The sequence below is a fragment of the Fundulus heteroclitus genome, chromosome 14, assembly GCF_011125445.2.
Source record: "Fundulus heteroclitus isolate FHET01 chromosome 14, MU-UCD_Fhet_4.1, whole genome shotgun sequence".
Lineage (NCBI taxonomy): Eukaryota > Metazoa > Chordata > Actinopteri > Cyprinodontiformes > Fundulidae > Fundulus > Fundulus heteroclitus.
The window spans coordinates 28,946,511-28,961,888 of NC_046374.1; the positions used below are offsets into that span (position 1 = coordinate 28,946,511).

The following is a 15,378-nucleotide window of genomic DNA, read 5'->3' on the forward strand; positions in this document are numbered from 1 at the left end:
TTCACAGATAACAGCATGTAAAGCATTTAGATTTGATGGTTTGTTCATACAAAGGTTAATCAGAGATCAACCTGTTAGTGAATCCAGTTCCAGAAGTGTGATTGAGCTGTCTGTTGTCATTTAACCAAGAACGTTTTATGTACCCACCTCAGGCTTTACATGCAGAAAACCTGATGCTGTGAGACAAAGTCCATTGTTAGGATCGAAGGTCGGTCTCATAAGCTCGTTGGGTTTAGCTGTAACCAAGGGGTATTTAAAAAAAATACTTAACCATATCTGCATACATTTACATGCATGTTTTTCTTCAAATATTTCTAATATAAAAAGAAAAAATATCCAAAACGGGTGCCATGTGTGCCTGCAGCAGCATGCAGCTCTCAATGTTGGTCTTTGTGCTTTTGTTTGTGTTTTCACCTCCAAGCATTAATCCAGTATGGGGAGAGCTGTTAGAACTGGGGAAAAACCCAAACTTTACAGATTTAACGGACACCCAAAACTGGATGTTATGTCTTTTCAACAGCTCTTCTTTCTCAGGAAGTTGTAACGGTCGAGTCTCCCTACTAAGCTGCTTACAAACTTTTATAGGGCCACAATTGAAAGCATCCTGTGCCTCAACGTGACAGTTGTGTACGGGAGCTGCTTGGCACAGAGGAGGAAGGATTTAGCGTGGGTGGTGAGGACAGTACAGGGGATTGTGTGATGCTGCCTACCAGATCTTGACTCAGTTTGTGTTGAAGGAGTCCTGAAAAAGACTAGAGGTTTTGCCACAGATCCCACCCACCCAGGTAATGAGCTTTTTTGTCCCACTTCCATCAGGTGAATGATTCAGGAATATTATATCCAAAACAAACAGACTAAAAAACAGGTTCTTTACTAAAGCTGTGAAGGAAATCATACCCCTGTAATCACACATACAGACACACACCTCCACAGACATACAAACAAGATCACATGCACAAATAAGCACTACTACTAAGAATCAAATAGACCACCAGCCCATTTCATGGACTGTTTCAGCACAAGCTGCTGTTGTGCCATCAGACCATGGGCAAAAGATCAGATTGAATTGGGAACAATATGTACCATGAGGGAAAAATCAAAAAGGGTTGTAAGCAAAGGAATTTCACACATCCACGCAGGGACAGCTTCTCTCAGCAGGGCACCTGCTATGAAACCAGACTTCACCTCATTCTCTTCATTCTTCTAGTCCCCAGGCCATGGCTGGCATTCATGGCTGGGACCAGCCAGCCACCAAGCCAGCCAGCCATGCGCCCTCATGGCGCTCAAAAGACTCACAAGCTGGGTAAAATGTGCTTTCTGTGAAACTCATTTCTCGCTGTTTTGTTGGGACAGCAATAGGGAGAAACCCGTCCTCCGCGGAGTGGAGGATCTGACTGGGCTCGGTCAACTGCCGGCTGGATATCAAAGTTAAGTCTGCAGTCTTAACTTCTGCATCAGATGCTGGAGCAGAGAATCTGTCCATGCCAAAATATCTTTGTTTATTTTTTTCTCAGCTGTTGCAGGAAAGCTGACGTGAACTGGGTTTCGCATGCACAGGACTCGACTTCATGTAAGACCTCGGAACGGCCTGTTCTGCCCGCGTTTTGCCCTGCTGCAGCGCTGCATACCCGCTGCTTTTCCTGGAGCACTGCTTTCCCTTGGATGCCCAAAGTGAACCAAACTGGCACAGAGGCATTGACAGGTTTGACAGAGAAATAAACAGAGAAAGTTAAATGGTTTATTTAGAAGGTTTATGTAATGCATTTTTATCATGTTTTTGAAACACCTGGAGCTTTCAGGGTAGCTCCTGCTAGCATTGTTCGTACCATACCATTGCTGATGTAATTCGAGTGTGTTTTTATGGTTACAACAAACGTTATCTCCACAAGGGTTTTATACACTGATGGGATATTGATGTTTGTGTTATCTGGTCCGCTCATTACAACTAAAATAAAGCTAAAGTTTTTTACAGTTAGCACCGAATGTCTGCTAGTATAAATGCTATTAGCTTCCGGATAACTCCCGCTCTTCCCTTCAGAGCTCATTGTAGCACTAAAACAGCTCTGGTGAAAGTCACTAATGATATTTTCCTATCCTCAGATAATGGCCATGTCTCCGTACTTGGCCTGTTAAATCTCAGCGCTGCATGTGATACAGTTGATTACAATATTCTCTTAGAACGTGTTGTAGGGAAAAGCATTAGGTTGGTTTACATCTTATCTGTTTGACAGATTCCTGTTTCTTTATGTAAATAATAAATTGTCTTCAAACTACAGGTAGTTATCTTGAAATATATTGGTCTCATGACTAAGTTCATTAATGATTCTAGTATTGGTTAGGCCCGGTAAACCATTGAATATTTTATTAAAGTGCTAATATTGTGATTCTCAATGGATATTTGGAGCATTACGGTACATAATGTCACCACCTGATCAGACCCCTAAGCTGTCTACAAGACTGCCTGACTGTAATGTAATGTAACGAAACTAGAAGCGCATTCATGTAAGGCAGCCCGCACCCGGAGTACGTGCTAGCAACAATAAACCAAGGAAGTTAAATCAATGTAGGTTGCGTTTATTTTGGCCTTATTTTAGAAAAAGGGCAGTGTAGTCCAACTACTCTGTCCTACCAACGGAGATGGTTAGCCGTCCTTCTCAGGAGGGAGGTGGTATTACACAATTGTGAACAAAATTTAATGCGCCTCATTATCTGGTACGCCTTATGTGAGGACAAAGACACATGTAGACACATTGATTCACGGTGCGTGATAAATATTCACACCTGAGTTGTATGACTAAAATACAGTGTTTGTTTTTGTTTTCTAGGTCCATAAACAAGACTTCAAAACATGGTAAATGTTGTTTAAGAGTTTTAATATTTTAAATCAAGTTAGTGTATGAAGAAAACATGTTTGTACTGTACAATATAAAGCATGGTAGTGTTAGGCAACATGTACTTCAGATAGAAAGCTATGAAAGTTACATTTTTGGTTAATTACTCTGGTTTCATCTTCTTGTTGGACTTCCTGCAGCAGAGTAACCTACAGACCAAGACTGAACCCCAGATGAAGGCTCCAATTATGACAACTATGAAGACTACTACATCTAGGCAGAAGTAGGAATACCAAGGCAGACTGAAACCTGCTGACTTTAGGTGGCCAGCTCCCTTGTTCCTGATGACGTACTCAATCCAGAAGATTGCTGTGTCCATTGGAGACATTGGTCGGTCACGGTGTAGCCGAGAGAGGCGCTGGATGTTGTTACGGTAAGATGGATTCTCTAAGAGGTCCTTCAGAGCCTCCAGGAAATTGTCTTTGGTCAGAGATCGGACCTCCATCACCCGAGCTGCACCGCGCACCTTCAATCTGAGTAGGTTGTCAAATTGATCAAATAGGAGGGGCAAACCCAGAACAGGAACGCCATGATAGATGGCTTCATACATGCCATTGGTCCCTCCATGGGCTATAAAGACTCTTGTCTTAGGGTGTCCAAGGAGATCCTTCTGGGGCAGCCACTTTACCAGCCGGGTGTTATTTCCCAGAGATGATGGTTTTTCACCTTCAAAACGCCAAATCACCTTCTGAGGGAGTTGAGCAAAAGCAGCAGCGATGGCTTCCGTGATCCCAGGAGGTAAAGCTGACACCAGTGTTCCCAGAGACATGACCACCACCCCGTGTTCCCCAGAACTCTCCATGAATGCCTCCAAATCATCAGGGAGAGGTTTGGCCTCCTTGCACTGGAACCCCCCTATGTACACCACATTTGGCATGGTGGGCCGAGGAAACTCAAACACAAAATCTGCCCTGAAAAGCCAGATATCAGCTGAGAGCTCCAGAGATACCAAGTCAGTCCCAGGAGGAAAGTGCTTCTGGAAGAGCTCTGTGTAGGCTGGGTTAATGACGACGTATTGCTCATAAACACCGTAGAGATAATGCAACATATTCTTTATCCTCTCCAGAAAATCCATCTGATCGTGAAGTTGACTTCCTGATATGGGGACATAGGAGACAGGAGTTGGAGCCATGGTAAAATGCCCCTCTCCTGTGTTAATCCAGCGAACATTAAAGACCATCGGCAGCTTGAGGTAACTACCCAGAATAACCCCAAAAGTAAGGGCAGGGTCTGTCAATATTATGTCAAATTTAGTGTCCTGCAACCTCTTCATTAACACTGCGTCCTCTAACATTTTAGCAGATAATTTTGCCAGCATCTTATGACCATCTCCTATTATAGATGTAAGCAAGTGCTGTTGGTAAAATGTGCGTATAAAAGCAGGGTAGCTGCGGCGATCCATCACATCCTGGATCATTTCAATGTAAAAGTCTCTGTCTGTCTCATCCTCCAACATTGGGATATTGATTGAGGTATAAATGGAGGAGTCACTGCGGATGTACCAGCTTTTGTCAGAGCGCAGAACTGTGATTTCGTGACCCCTGGAGTGAAGCTCTTCAAGGATAATCTTCATGTTGATCCAGTGGCTGCCATCCACAGGCACAACCAGGATCTTACTGCCTCTACAGGATGAGGATTGGAGCAACAGAAAGCAGAAGAGTGCAAAAAATGCAGACACCATGTTTGACATTTCCTGGGGGAATAAAAACACAAAATGAAATAATTGTAAAACAAAAACAAAAAATTTTAGACTCTAATGTCAATTTGGTAACTTTTTGTATTTACTCTGCTTTGTTCTTTTTAATGATAAGAATTAATCACCGAGTCAAGGTCAAGGTGACCTGGCTAAACTTCTGAAGAACTGTGTGCTGGAACATGAGGTTTGTTGTGGAAAGCCAAGCTCAGACATCCAGCAACAAAACATCAACACCCTGATTCACTTTCAGATTGTGGAATCTGCTCCTCCCAATCACTACCTTCCAGGTAGCGCCATTATTGCCCACATGGCTATTGAGGTACCCCAGGAACACAAGGAAATAAGCAGACGGCCTCTCTTTCACCATTTAGGAACTCCAAGACTGCCAACTGCTATTAAGTTGGGGAAGAAAATTGGATTGTAAAGGAAAGGGCCTGTATATACTTAGAGTGAGATGAATTAAAAAGGTGTTGGTCAGTGTTTCTCAACCTATTTCTGTTGCCCCATCCCAACAAAATGGATACATTCTATAATGATAATGGCTTCTAACAGCTGCCATGATTTAACATTACCACATTTTATAAATAATAATAATCATAATTACTTTTACTTATCAATAAAATGCACATGGATAGATATTTTTTTAGTGATTCAGTGACTTTAAAAGGCTTTTGGATTAAGTGGGCCTAATGTAGGAGGATCAGGGTAAAGAGGCACTCTAACATTTGCAATATGCATTCCATCTATACAGCAATGGAAAAAAAATTAGACAATCCTTGTTTTCTTCAATTTCTTGTTAACTTAAGTAACTAAAAGTAGATTTATATATATATATATATATATATATATATATATATATATATATATATATATATATATATATATATATATATATCATACATGTCATGTTTTCATTAGCTGTAAATTAGCAAAAACACATCATAATTAATTAAAATAAGCTTTTAAAATTTAATATATAAAATTTGTTTCCCTTTGTGAATTCAGTTGGAAAAAATGCTCTTTTCAATAATATTTAAATTTATGGAATATGACCAAACAAACTGAGTGAGTGTGCCAAGTCACGTGTTATCCAAAAATCAGTACGTGTGTGTTTGTGCGCATTTTCTATCATTATTCTGGTTGACGCTTACACTTTTGTAATTGCTAAATGTCATAAATTGACTACAAAGAAATATAACACATAATATGCAGAGCAGTGACCATGGAAAATAACATATTTCAAAGTATATTTTATCCAGACTGAGAGTAGAGATTGTAAAATATGATACTACTCCTTGCCAGCATTTGTACTCAGATGATTTTTAGTGCTGTTTATTCGTATAAAGGGTTTGTTAATTATCTCACCTGGTTGTTGTTGAACCTGATTCCCAGAATATGATATGTGCAGCTGGTCCTCCGTGAGCCAGGATAGTATTTGATATTTATTTGCACACAGCAGAGATTTAGAACACAGATGCCCTCAGTTTATGGGACAAAGTCCGTTATGTAGCTTAAAGGTTAAGTCACATGAGTTCATGACACATGCTTGAAGGTAAAACGTTATGTTACTCATTTGAACATATTGTGTAAGTACTATAAATTTAGGCACTAATTTGGCTATGAGTTATTCAGAATCAACAGGTTTTGTGAGATGTTAGTTAAAGTATATTTCTAATTCATGTCAGCTCTTTTTGCACACTCTCAAGTCATGAGGTGTTTATTGCTTATGCTTTCAGGTTATCTCATCATTGGGCATGTGCTCTTTGCCGTACAAATTTAATTTGCACACACCTCCGTTTTTACACAGTGAAACATTGAAAGCTTGAGACAAAGTTCACTCTTTGTGCTAGAGGTAAGTCACTAAGATTTATTTTGAAAACGACATTGGTTACATGATCTAATATAACATCAGAATTTAGCACAAAAAGTAAGTTAATGAAAAATTTGGTCAGTTGGTACGTTGCTGTAACAATGCATATTCTGTTTATTTCCTCTGAAATGGTGGCATATTAGTAAGTAAAATGCATTTGTGGGTTGAGCAGCAAAATTGAGTATGCAGGTTGTACCCAGGAATGAAAAAAAAATACAGAAATCTCTCTTGCCAGTACTAGTTTTCCATACAAATATTAGGATGCTGTCCTCATTCAAATCAATTTCCATGCAGAGATTGGGCAAAAATCCCATATCTCTACTCATAAGGGCCAAACTCAATTCTCCAAGATGTCAATATTAACCCATCTTCTTAGGATGCCTTTTTCTTTCTTTATAAGTGTTTGTCATTTCTGTTGGTGTTCTATGTGTGCATTCTGAGCCAGATGTCTCAACATTTTACTGCAGTCTCATAATGACATTACAGTTTCTTGATTCTTTACAGTGTTGTAAATTGTTTTTAATTTTTTATCACCCCATTTTGTATGTTCAGTCATTTAAATTAATCACCACAAGCCCAAGACATAGTTTCTTTAATAAGACCTGTATTAAAGGCTTTTGGCTATTGTTCTGTTATGTTTACTAAACAAAGGTAAATGGCAAAGAACAGTGCTAAAAAAAAATACATTCACATTACTTTTGGTCAGACAAATACACACCAGAGGTATTTGGCTTGGTCCTGCTGTGTAGTAGAGCTGGAGGAACCAGGCTGGCCCTGAAAAAAACTGCTCCTGAAACAATCACAAGCGGGTGGAGCCGAGCAGTACGCGGCCAAACTGAACTGGGGCTCGTGTCAGATTTTTTGCGATATGTGTCTTTAATTTTATGTATTGAAATATAATGGTGTGATAAGTCAATGGACTTATTTGTAATGACTCTACTATTGGATAGGCCTAATAGATGGTTCAGTGTTCAGTAAAAATGGTAATATTGTGATTCTGATGATATTTTATTTTCATAATGAATATGATTAGAGCTCACTGATAAAGTAAAATAGTTTAGCCATCAGGTCTTTGAGACTGATTAGAAACTAAGCTAGTCAGCTAGTTCAGGCAGACAACTTGCACATAGGATGTTTCTCACATCCTGCAGAATACATCAGGCATACCCCAACAATGTCAGTGCTTTTATGCTGCAAATGTATGCGGAATTTCAGTTCAGCCTTTCTGTCTACCTTCACCTGCACCCACTTTGGTGTTTTTTTAGTATGGTATTCATGCTCACCACTGTACTGAGACCGCCCTCGTCAAAGAGTTTGATGACATCCACATTCTAAATACAGACTGGAAGAACCACAGTGCTAGTCCAGTTGGACCTCAGTGCAGCATTTGACACTGTTGACTATGAAATATTATTAAACCAACTGAAGAGCTGGGTCTGGTACAGCACTCAACTGGTTAAAATCCTCCCTAAAGAACAAGAACTTCTTTGTGTCAATAGGTAACTTCTCATCAGATTGGACAAAAATCACATGTGGGGTACCCCAAGGTTCCATCCTGGGACCCGTTCTATTCAATAACTACATGCTCCCACTAGCTGAGGTTAAAACAAGGTACAAGATTAGTTACCATGACTATGCAGATGATACGCAGCTCTACGTTACGATGTCGCCAGGTGACTCTGAACCCAGCAATGCACTGAACGGATGCTGAGAACAAATCAATGCATGGATGTGCCAAAACCTTCTCCAGCTGAACAAAAACAAAACTGAAGTTATTATCATTGGACCTAAAGAGGAATGAAATAGAGCACTTGGCTTCAGTTATTACAGCAACAAACTAGTGATAAGGCCCGATATCTGGGTGTGGTGATGGACTCAGATCTGAAACTTCAAGGACACGTAAATTGTCATGATTTCGGCACTGCTGTCTGGTCTAATTTCTCATGTCACAACACCTGCTTAGCTCCGCCCATTCCTCATCACCTGAGATCTGTTCCACCTGCTCCCACTAGTATATAACCAGCTCTTTGACAACACAGCAGTGCCAGTTTATTTCAAGCCAGTGGTGCTAGACGGAGAACAGTTCAGAGCATGCTCAATCCACGGTAATTGGCTGGACCATCCGGTAGGGTCAGACTCACACAGAATGCGCAGCTTGGTCTCCACCTCCTGATTAGCCCTCTCTGTCTGCCCATCAGTCTGGGGGTGGAATCCTGACGACAAACTGACAGAGATCCCCAGCATGGCACAGAACTCCCTCCAATACTGCACCACAAACTGGGGACCCCTATCAGATACAATGTCCGGCAGGAGACCATGCAGGCGAAAGACCTCACGGGCCAGAATCTCCCCCATCTCCTTTGCTAAACACTAAATTGGTCGATAGGGGTATGTTTAAATTTTACATTTTTATTTATGATTAAAGATTCACACAGCTGTATGACCAAAATAAAAGTACCTTCTCAGTTGTAGAAGTTATTGATCAACAATTGATGTGCCATTGCCCTTGTTAAAATACGCTATAAGTTGTAGTTTCACAAATAAATCAGGCTTGTAAGTTATTTGGGAATGACCTTAAAATTAGTAGATTTTTTTTACGGTACAAGTATTTCAGTAACTATTAAGTATTCATATAGGTAAGTAAATCCTCAAGTTTTCCTTTTCTATACATTGTTGACTAAATAATTTCTGTTATCAGAGTTTATTTTCCAGGTAATAAATGAGGCTTCAAAAGAAGTTTAGTGTTGTTCAAGTGTTTTAATATTGTAAATCAAATTAGTGAATGGGGTGTAAATATTTGTACTGTACAATATAAAACATGGTAATGTTAGACTACATTCACTTCTTTTATAAAGTTATGAGAGTTACTTTATTGGTAGATTACTCTGGTTTCATCTTCTTGTGGGACCTCCTGCAGCAGAGTAACCTACAGACCAAGACTGAACCCCAGATGAAGGCTCCAATTATGACAAATATGAAGACTGCTACATCTAGGCAGAAGTAGGAATACCAAGGCAGACTGAAACCCGCTGACTTTAGGTGGCCAGCTCCTTTGTTCCTGATGACGTACTCAATCCAGAAGATTGCTGTGTCCATTGGAGACATTGGTCGGTCACGGTGTAGCCGAGAGAGGCGCTGGATGCTGTTACGGTAAGACGGATTCTCTAAGAGGTCCTTCAGAGCCTCCAGGAAATTGTCTTTGGTCAGAGATCGGACCTCCATCACCCGAGCTGCACCGCGCACCTTCAGTCTGAGTAGGTTGTCAAACTGATCAAAAAGGAGGGGCAAGCCCAAAACAGGAACACCGTGATAGATGGCTTCATACATGCCATTGGTCCCTCCATGGGCTATAAAGACTCTTGTCTTAGGGTGTCCAAGGAGATCCTTCTGGGGCAGCCACTTTACCAGCCGGGTGTTATTTCCCAGAGACGTTGGTTTTTCACCTTCAAAACGCCAAATCACCTTCTGAGGGAGTTGAGCAAAAGCAGCAGCGATGGCTTCTGTGATCCCAGGAGGTAAAGCTGAAACCAGTGTTCCCAGAGACATGACCACCACTCCATGTTCCCCAGAACTCTCCATGAATGCTTCCAAATCATCAGGGAGAGGTTTAGCCTCCTTGCACTGGAACCCCCCTATGTACACCACATTGGGCATGGTGGGCCGAGGAAACTCAAACACAAAATCTGCCCTGAAAAGCCAGATATCAGCTGAGAGCTCCAGAGATACCAAGTCAGTCCCAGGAGGGAAGTGCTTCTGGAAGAGCTCTGAGTATGCTGGGTTAATGACGACGTATTGCTCATAAACACCGTAGAGATAATGCAACATATTCTTTATCCTCTCCAGAAAATCCATCTGATCGTGAAGTTGACTTCCTGATATGGGGACATAGGATACAGGAGAAGGAGCCATGGTAAAATGCCCCTCTCCTGTGTTAATCCAGCGAACATTAAAGACCATCGGCAGCTTGAGGTAACTACCCAGAATAATCCCCAAAGAAAATGCAGGGTCTGTCAATATTATGTCAAATTTAGTGTCCTGCAACCTCTTCATTAACACTGCGTCCTCTAAAATTTTAGCAGCTGACTTGGCCAGAATCTTATGACAGTCTGCCATTCCAGATGTAATCAAGTGCTGTTGGTAAAACGTGCGTATAAAAGCAGGGTAGCTGCGGCGAGCCATCACTTCCTGGATCATTTCAATGTAAAAGTCTCTGTCTGCCTCATCCTCCAACATTGGGATATCGATGGAGGTATAAATGGGGGAGTCACTGGGGATGAACCAGCTTTTGGCGGAGCGCAGAACTGTGATTTCGTGGCCCCTGGAGTGAAGCTCTTCAAGGATAATCTTCATGTTGATCCAGTGGCTGCCATCCACAGGCACCACCAGGATCTTACTGCCTCTACAGGATGAGGATTGGAGCAACAGAAAGGAGAGGAGTGCCAAAAATGCAAACACCATGTTTGACATTTCCTGGGGGAATAAAAACACAAAATAAAGCAAAAATAATAAGTTCATCTTTAAAGTCAATTTAGTTTTTTTTTTACTTTGCCTACTCCCTTTCAATGACATTAATCAATCATTGCCCTTTGATGCAAGTTGACCTCACTGAACTTATGAGCAACTGTGTTTCTGAACATGAGGTGTCTTGTGAAAAGCCAAGCTCAGATGTCCAATAATAAAGTATCACCCTGATTCACCTTCAGATTGTGGAATCTGTTCCTCCCAATCATTCAGGTACTCCAGGAGTTCAAGGAAATAAGTATCCCTTTCACCATTTAGAAATTCCAAGACTGCCATGGTGTAACTACTGTTGTTGTAAAGTTGGAAATAACTTTGGTTGTAAAGGAATGGGTGCCTGAATCCTCGCAGTGAGATGAATGTAGATTTATGACAATGGTTCTCACACCTTATCTATTGCACTCCCCTTTGAATATTGGAATATTTTGAGCCCCCACATCTAAACAAAACTTCCACAAGATTGGTAAAAATGTACATTTTATTAGTTGCCTCTCTTTCGCTGATCCATTGCTCTGTGGATTACCCAGAATTCCTTTTACATTTTTTTAGTATAAATATCTTTTATAGCAATAACCAGTATTTTAAGTGGTGTTCAATTTAACCACTTCTAAATTCTACCCCTCAGTGTGCCGGTACCTTTTTTCCAGCGTACGGCACATACTGGGAGTATTACTCCCAGTATGTGCCGTTCCATCTTTGTTAACTACGTATATTAACAAAGATGGAACATGTTACGTTTAGCTAGCCATGAACCTCCTAATCATTAAAATATACAAGAATAGATTCTTTTTAGTAATTTTGTGACTTTTTAAGGCTTTTGGATGACTAAGGCCCGATGCAGGTGTATCAGGGTAAAGAGGGTGGAAAATGTGCACTCCAACATTTTTAATATGAATTTTATATATATACGGTTATGAAAAAAAATTATTAGACCATACTTGTTTTCTTCAATTTCTTGTTCTTTTCAGTGTCCGGTACAACTAAAGGTAAATTTCTTTGGAAAAATATTATAATTTCACCCCAAAATAGCTCATAGGAGTTTAATTTAAGAACTGATATCTAGCCATTTTACATGTTTTTTTTTTAAATAATAACCAAAATCACGTTAATATCTACTTCAGTAGCTAAGGCATTGTACTGAGTTAGTACTTAATTCCATAACCGTTGTTTCTGATGACAATAACATAGAAATAATAATAATAATAATAATAATAATAATAATAATAATAATAATAATAATAATAATAATAATAATAATAATTCATATTCAGCAAATTACAGTTAGCATATTCTAATCTTAAATCTCATGTTTCCATTAGCTGGAAGGAAATAAACATATCATCATGAACAGAAATAAAAGCTTTAAAACATCAGATGTATGTAACTAATCTATACAATTTGTTTCACTTTGTGAATGAAGGTGAAAAAAATTCAATAACTCTAACTTATTGAATACCACTACCACCAGACAAACTGTGTAAGTGTGCCTATTATGCTCCTCCTGTTCATATGTCTTACGTAAGTGGGCTGGAAAAACCTGGAAAAGGGTGTGTGTGTGTGTGTGTGTGTGTCTTTTTTCAATACTCTGGTTGACGCTTACACTTCTGTAATTGCTAAATTTCATAAACTGACTACAAAGAAATATAACACACAAAATGCAGAGCAGTGACCATGACCAGACTGAGAGTAGAGATTGTAAAATATGATACTACAACTTGCCAGCATTTGTACTCAGATGATTTTTAGTGCTGTTTGTTTGTATAAAGGGTTTGTTAATTATCTCACCTGGTTGTTGTTGAACCTGATTCCCAGAATATGATATGTGCAGCTGGTCCTCCGTGAGCCAGGATAGTATTTGATATTTATTTGCACACAGCAGAGCTTTAGAACACAGATGCCCTCAGTTTATGGGACAAAGTCCGATATGTAGCTTAAAGGTTAAGTCACAGGAGTTCATCACACATGCTTGAAGTAAAAAGTTATGTAACTCATATTGTTTAAGTACTATAAATTTAGGCACTAATTTGGCTATGAGTTATTCAGAATCAACAGGTGTTGTGAGATGTTAGTTAAAGTATATTTCTAATTCATGTCAGCTCTTTTTGCATACTCTCGAGTCATGAGGTGTTTATTGCTTTTGCTTTCAGGTTATCTCATCACCGGGCATGTGCTCTTTGCCGTACTGAATTCATTTGCACACACCTCCGTTTTTACACACTGAAACATTGAAAGCTTAAGAGAAAGTCCACTCTTTGGGCTAAAAGTAAGTCAATTAGATAAAAAAAGTAATTTAATGCAATTCTGGTGAATTTATACTTTGCTGTAACATTTAATATTCTGTTTATTTCCTCTGCAATGGTGGCATATTTGTAAGTAAAATGCTTTTGTGGGTTGAGCAGCAGAGCTGAGTAAATGGGTTGCAAGAAAAAAATGACCAAATCCACTTTGCCAATGCTAGATTGTTTATGGTGCAAATATTAGGACGCTGTGGGGTGACATCTCCCCAATGGTTAAGCAAAGCTTGTCCTCATTCAAAGCAATCTCTACGCAGAGATTTGGGCAAAAATCCCATTTCTCCATTCATAAGGGTCCAACTCAATTCTCCAAGATGTCAATATTAACTCCAGAAGAATTTGGAAGTGAAGAGGATGGAAAAGGTTGCTGCCGTCCTAAACATCAACCTGTTAAAACAGGGATCAGTTTCTGCTGGAATGACCGAGCTGACATAGGACAAATCCAGACACATTTTGACCAAAAACTGCTGAAGCACCTGTTTGTTAAAATCAATAAATCGATGAATTGGTAATATTCTTCGCATTTAATCAGCCAATCCAATAAATGTTGAGACAAGAGTCACTAGCAGGATGAGATGTTTTGCAATGGAAGACAGGATTTTATCATAAATGCATTTTCTTTACAAATGGGCCACCATTTCAGGGGAAATGAACAGGCTTTCCAAAAATCTGTCAATCCTTTTAAGGTCTGCCAATTTAACTTGTCTCCCCATTCCAGAACATAGGATGCTGTTATTGGTGGTGAAGTTCTGAATAGGAAGAAGAACCCCCAAATCAAATTCTGCTCCAGGCCCCTGCTGTAAGGATTTATTTCTGTGTTTTTCCACACCGGTTACTGAATCCAAATCCCCTCATATACATCCTTTTTGGTTGCATACAACCAAAACCGCTTTGGGAAAAAAACAAGAATGTCTAAACTTCAAGTCAACAGGAGCAAAAAAAAAAAAATTCCAGGCTGAAACGCTGCCGGAGAGTGAGTGAGAGAGAGAGAGAGACGGGAGTGGCAGGGAAAAGGAGGGAAGGAGGAAGCAGCAAGGTCACATATCAGAGGGAAAATAACACGGGCGTTCATGATTACAGCACCAGATCGAGTCCCAGCGCGGTCATATCAGCGGGCCGCAGCCTTCCCCTCCCCTCCTCTGCCTCTGAGGAGTTACACAAACCAGGCAACAAGAGTGTGGGACAAAGGTAATAAGAAAAAGGTGGCTGGTGCAACCATTTTACAACATGACCGTTAACTATTAACCCTGAAAAGCCATCAGGAGGCTCTCCCATCATCCAGATACAGGAAGCAGTGACTGCTGTGATCTTAGGAGGCAACAAAAAAACTAGGCAACGGCGACTCTTTAAAGAGGCAATCGCTGAAACATAGGCATAAGTCAGGTTTACTTACTGTGAAGTTCTGCACAAGCAAAGGGGGTCCTATAGGGAAAATCACGTAGTTGATCACAAGAGCAGGAGGAGCCATCCGTATGCTGAAGCTTTCATCTACAGCATGTGGACCATATGTTTTCTGTCAGTGAAGTCACACATGCTTAGGTCAGCCTGGGTGGCTGCAGCTCTGCAGCAGAACGAAGACGTGAGCAAAGCTCTGGGTGACGAACAGACACAGACATCACAAAGCGATTTAAATGATGTTTATGAAGACTGTACTGAGTCACTATAGAGGCGTTGTTGATGGGTTTGGACACTTAAGGTTTTTTTTTAAATACAAACTAGAAGACTGTAGAAAATGGTGGAGGATGTGGCGCAATATAATCAGCTTCGTTCATGTAGTGCCCTTGTATGTTAAACAGATGTTTTGAGTTCTGGTCTTTTATTTATTATGGAAGGAACTGGCACTGAATCAAGGCGAGGGTAAGCTGGAGCGTGGCGGGGGGCTTCAGCGCCACCTGGTGGATGAAAGGGGAAGAAACATACACAGAAAAAATGTGAGAACTGAAAAACAAGACCAAATAAATCAATTAAATCTCCACATTTACTGTCTCTGCTGGTGAAGATGTGTTCAAAGCCTTAAAATGCATCGATCTTTTACTGCTGTAGGATAACGTTACACTGAATTATTTATAAAGTCCAGCCATATTAAGAAACATTTAACTCAACTCACCA

The 15,378-nt window shown here is 40.2% G+C and overlaps 3 protein-coding genes across 3 annotated transcripts in view; all 3 read right to left on the reverse strand.

Moving 5' to 3' along the window:
• LOC118556125 (UDP-glucuronosyltransferase 2C1-like) overlaps positions 1-14,682 on the reverse strand; it is a 28,324-nt gene extending 13,642 nt beyond the window's left edge. The window contains exon 1 of the mRNA XM_036146692.1: positions 14,663-14,682. The gene's annotated coding sequence lies outside the window, so the exon portion shown is untranslated. The remainder of the gene's footprint in view (positions 1-14,662) is intronic.
• Positions 2,993-6,006, reverse strand: LOC105919010 (UDP-glucuronosyltransferase 2B15-like; the record flags this gene model as incomplete). The annotated part of the gene is given in 2 exon segments (XM_036146689.1): positions 2,993-4,584; positions 5,953-6,006. A coding segment is annotated over 1 exon segment (1,587 nt). The 5' UTR covers positions 4,582-4,584; positions 5,953-6,006.
• LOC118565747 (UDP-glucuronosyltransferase 2C1-like) lies at positions 9,200-12,842 on the reverse strand. Its single transcript, XM_036146687.1, has 2 exons — positions 12,761-12,842; positions 9,200-10,927 (listed from the first exon to the last, which is right to left on the reverse strand). The coding sequence occupies exon 2, from the start codon at positions 10,922-10,924 to the stop codon at positions 9,338-9,340; it is 1,587 nt and encodes a 528-aa protein (XP_036002580.1). The 5' UTR covers positions 10,925-10,927; positions 12,761-12,842; the 3' UTR covers positions 9,200-9,337.
• Positions 14,683-15,378: the final 696 nt, after the last annotated feature.

Coding starts and splice junctions, on each gene's coding strand:
- LOC118565747 (XM_036146687.1), bottom strand. CDS start 10,924: ATGTCAAACATGGTGTTTGCATTTTTGGCACTCCTCTCCTTTCTGTTG.